This window comes from Silene latifolia, chromosome 10, assembly GCF_048544455.1.
Source record: "Silene latifolia isolate original U9 population chromosome 10, ASM4854445v1, whole genome shotgun sequence".
NCBI classification, from domain to species: Eukaryota; Viridiplantae; Streptophyta; class Magnoliopsida; order Caryophyllales; family Caryophyllaceae; genus Silene; species Silene latifolia.
In genome coordinates, this window is record NC_133535.1 from 6,135,716 (window position 1) to 6,140,756 (window position 5,041).

Below are 5,041 nucleotides of genomic sequence, written 5' to 3' on the forward strand. Positions count from 1 at the left end.
TGTATAATACACGATTTTCGAGATTTCAGGGTCCCGGAACAAAACTCTACGGATATCACACAAAAAGTTTCTTGGATTAGGTAGGCTACACAAAATTTGAGGAGTATCGGAAGACATTTTGGGGTTCTGGTATGCGTTAAACTAGCATTTGTCGAACCTCGGATAATTGTGAAAAAAGATTTAGTACTCGTTATTGGAGGCTGATATCGAATAAGTTTACTCCTCCAATGACCTCGGACAGGTGGTTGAAATACCGGGAGAAAAAAGAAATATGGTCCGGTACGACCTACCGAACGGCTTAAAATAAAGTGTATAATATACGGTGTTCGAGATTTCAGGGTTTCGGAACAAAATTCTCCGGAAATTACACAGAAAGTTCTTCGGATCAAGGAAAGCGGTTACAAAAAGTTTGAGGAGCAACATAGGACATTTGGAGGTATCGGTATGCGATAAACCAACATTCGTCGAACCTCGGATAATCGTGAAAAATGAATTAATACTCGTTATTTGGGCTGAAATCGAATAGGTTACTCCTACAATGACCTTAGACACGTGGTTGAAAAACCGGGAGAAAAAGAAATGTGATCCAATACGACCTACCGAACGGCTTAAGATGAAGTGTATAATATACGGTTTTCGAGATTTCCGAGTCCCGGAACAAAATTTTCCGGAAATCACACAGAAAGTTCCTCGGATCAGGTAAAGCGGCCACAAAAAAATTGAGGAGCAACAGAGGACATTTGGGGGTGCCGGTATGCGATAAACCAACATTCATCGAACCTCGGATAGTCATGAAATGAATTAATACTCGTTATTTGGGTTGAAATCGAATAGGTTTACTCCTGCAATGACCCCAGACGTGGTCCAATACAACCTCCCGAACGGCTTAAAATGAAGTGTATAATATACGGTTTTCGAGATTTCATGGTCCCGGAACAAAATTCTCCGACAATCACATAGAAAATTCCTCGTATCAGGTAAAGTGGCGACACAAAATTTGAGGAGCAAATGAGAACATCTGGGAGTGCCGGTATGCGATAAATAGCATTCGTCAAACCTCGGATAATCGTGGAAAATGGAGTAATGCTCGTTATTTGAGGCTGAAATCGTATAGGTTAACTCCTGAAATAACCTCAGACACGTGGTTGAAAAACGGGAGAAAAAGAAACGTGGTCCAGTACGACCCCCAAACGGCTTACAATGAAGTGTATATTGGACAATAGTTTCCAAGTTCGAATCCGGGATTGTGAGTCAACAACAGAAGCATGCACTCAATTACAACCGAGATTGTGATTTGCAAGTCATTACAACCGAAAATGTATTAGCTTACAATGCACTCAATTACAATAGAAAAAAACAAACATGCTTGAATTATTTAGGACCAGGGGCCTTCTTCTTTCCAGCAATGGCAACTCTTTTACCCTTCAAAGTTCTGGTGTTGTTCTTGGTTCTTTGTCCCCGACACGGCAATCCTTGAATATGCCTTACCCCTCTGTAGCATTGGATCTCCTTCAACCTCCTAATTGCCATTGCATTAAATCGCCTCTGCATAAAAGAAGTTTGCGGTAAAATATCATTATCTACTCTTCAAAACATAAGAATCCTCTACCAACTGCTCAATAAACAATTTGGTCGTCACATTTTTAAGAAAAATTAAGAACAAGCTTTCCTATGAATAAATGAAACATTTCTGGAAAGTAAACCCATATGCACTTATGGAGGTCAGAGAGACTGTGTTAACCAAACCGAAACAAATCTAGAGTACCAGATCTTGGGCCCTTGTGTAAGCCGCAACCGGTAGAGTATGTTTTTGATAGAGAAAATAGAGAGGGATGGGAGGGAGGGAAGGGAATGGGACGGGGAATGGGACAAATGAGTTCTCCCTCCAAAACTTTCATATGTTAGGAGGAATTATCGACTAGTCTGAGGAGGGAAAATGGATCCCTGTTTGCTAACCGAGAAAGGAAATTTGTATCCCTCCCCTTACTTTACCTCCGAATCCTAAATCCAAACAAGCCATTAATACGACTTTAACCACTTCGGGTGTGTTTGCCTGTTTGGATACAAAATGGGAAGGGATGGAGGATGCAGGAAGAGAAATGGAGGGAATGGAGGAGGGAGATTTCCCTCCAAATGTTCCCTTTCGGAAGGACTGTAATCTGCCTTGTAAGAGGAGAATAGAGTGATCCATTTCCCTCCCTTCCAAATGCGTCCAATTCCATTTTGCTACCAAGAACAAAAGAAAATCTCGCCCTTGCCCTCCCCTCCCTTTCCATCTATATCCCCTATCCGAAGTCCAAACACACTCTTAAGCTAACTGACATTCACTAAAGTTGCGATTTTGATAGGTACTCCCTCCGTCCCGGTCAATTGTTGTCTTTTGGTTTTGGCACAAAGGCCAAGGAAAGAGGAGACGGCCAATTACTAAATGACAAGTGGACCAAATTGTGTGTGAATGATCAAATTGCTCATCAAGTTCATTCTTGAAATAGAAAGGGCATCAATTGACCGAGACACCCAAAAATGGAAGACAACAAATGACCGTGACCGGGACAGGGGGAGTATTTTGGAATGATTATAGGCAACAAATTCAAGCGTATTCTTTGCCTCAACATGCATCGCTAATCCAATGCCTCAAAGGCTCAAGAGTGTAACGGTGGGGGTGGGGGGCAGATACAAGCATCCTTTTCCATGGTACAAAATACAAAGACGTTATTGGGCTACTCATAGTGATAATTACATCAACTAGTTGCGGGTAATATTACAAAAGAAGCAAAGACCGTTTAGTAAACGAAGAGTTATGTCTCCTTGCTCCATCTAAAAACGAACAGTTCTCATGTCTCCATGCACAAATATCAACATAATCAATACTAGTTCTCTACATAACAGTTTACATCAAACCAAACCAACCTAGTAACTCTCCATTGTACTTTGAATCAAATAACGTAGAGTACTACTAGAATTGGATTAGACTATCCAATTTCGATCTGAAATCTGTTGGATATCTGAAAATTTGAAAACAATATCCGAATCCAATACGATGTCCAACATTTTCAGAAACGGATATCCATTTTTTGGGTTCAAATTCAGATAATATGATATTTTGCTTAGCCCTAGTCCCCTCGCTCGTGGAAAAATGAACAGATCGGGTGTCTCCACACACAAAAATTGTCGTAACCAATTTAGTTCTCTACATTATCTGCCAACACAAATTACACATACAGACTTACCGTATAGACCAAACCAACCTAGTAACACTTGATGTAGTTCAAAACATCAAATCAAATAAAGTTGTAACCTTTGATAGACATTGTGCATTCATTCAAACAAGAACTCCAACTGAATACTTGATGCTAATATAAGATCACAGTCAACAAATCCCCACACAAAAACTGAATCAAAACATTGATAAAGAAAAACATAAGAAAAGTAAAGGGAAAATACCAAATCACCCTCAATCATGTACTTGGAGACTTCATCTCTAACTTGAATAAGCTCCTCCTCAGATAAATCTTTCGTAACTTTATTGTCCAAAGTCAAATCACATAGAATCTGTTTAGCTCGAGCACGTCCAATACCATGAACATACTGAAGAGAATACTCAATCCTTTTGTTATTCGGTACTTCAACCCCACCCACACGCACACATGTTATGGTCAGTCCACCCACCTACAACCAACATTCCCAAAAACCCAACAATTAACTAACATAAATTACGGAGTAAGGGAACCTCAAATGTAGGCAGCATTACCCTTGCGTGTAGCAAGACAAACAGAAAATTTCCAAATCACCCAAAATGAAAATTGCATCGAATAACTGTTACTTCACGATAAAAAGAAGTGCGCTCGTGCATAACTAACCAACTAATTAGAATTAATTACAAACTGGGTAATAACCATGATGGGGATGACTGAATTACCATAAAACCAGCAATTGACCAACTAATTAGCTCTAATTACAAAATGGGTTGTCCTTAAAATGAGAAATTAAGACTGAAACTAATAGTAACAATAACTATAGTAGTAATAGTTAGTCTCGTGTAAGACGGTTTTACACAAATGAGAAATTAGGACTGAAAATAATTGGTACTAATCATGATTGGATGACTGAATAACCATAAAACCAACTAATTATTACTAATTACAAACTGGGCAGTCACTAAAATGACAAATTAAGACTCAAAATCACAGTGCCAACAACAATTTAGTAACAGTTAGTCTCTTGTAAGGCGGTTTTACACCAACCACCAATAAATCATGACCCTGGTCATATTAGGGGAAATGTAGTTATCAAACAAACCCGTTTTACAATAAACTTGTATAAAACCGTCTTACAACACGTAATTGTGTAATAATAACAATAATGATGCGAATTATTGAATAGTAAATAAATAAATAAAGGTGATACCTTTGGGGTTTTAGAAGAAGGGAAAGATAGAGAAGGTACAGAAAAAGAAGGTCTAGAATTGCAAATGAAAGAAAGTGAAGGTGCTAATGGTGTTGCCATAGCTTGCGCCATTGTTCCCAGTTCCCACACTTCGGAGGATAGATAAGGTGGATAATAGTGAATTTATTTATGAAGATAAGCTGAAAATTGAAAAATAAAATTTGGGTTTTTGTTTTCTCAAAAAATAAAAAATGGGTTTTTGTTCACTTGGGTTTGAAACTCTCGATTGAATATGTATGTGTATGTCCATATATTGAGTTTGGTACAAGCCCAAATAAAAGTGTTCAAGAAAAATTACGGAAAAAAAAAACATATACGACTGATTGCCGGAAAGGCGGGTGATCTGTTCACTCAGATTAGTTATGAATTACGAGTCGAGATGGTAATTATTGATACGACACGAAAACAACACGAACCTGGTCGGTTTTCCAGGTCTAGTTACGAGGATGATTAAAGCGGAATATGTTGTGTCGAGTTTGGGTTTTATCGATGAATATTGGGACTAGATTAGATCATGGACGAGTTGATCATCGAGGTGGACAAGTTGGTTCGGGTTAGGTAATCTTATGCTCTTGGCTTTGGATTAATGAGCTCA

General features: G+C 38.7%; 1 protein-coding gene across 1 annotated transcript; it reads right to left on the reverse strand.

The window, feature by feature from the left end:
• Positions 1-1,244: 1,244 nt before the first annotated feature.
• Positions 1,245-4,670, reverse strand: LOC141604864 (small ribosomal subunit protein uS13c-like). Its single transcript, XM_074423413.1, has 3 exons — positions 4,408-4,670; positions 3,445-3,669; positions 1,245-1,545 (listed from the first exon to the last, which is right to left on the reverse strand). The coding sequence occupies exons 1-3, from the start codon at positions 4,516-4,518 to the stop codon at positions 1,372-1,374; spliced, it is 510 nt and encodes a 169-aa protein (XP_074279514.1). The 5' UTR covers positions 4,519-4,670; the 3' UTR covers positions 1,245-1,371.
• Positions 4,671-5,041: the final 371 nt, after the last annotated feature.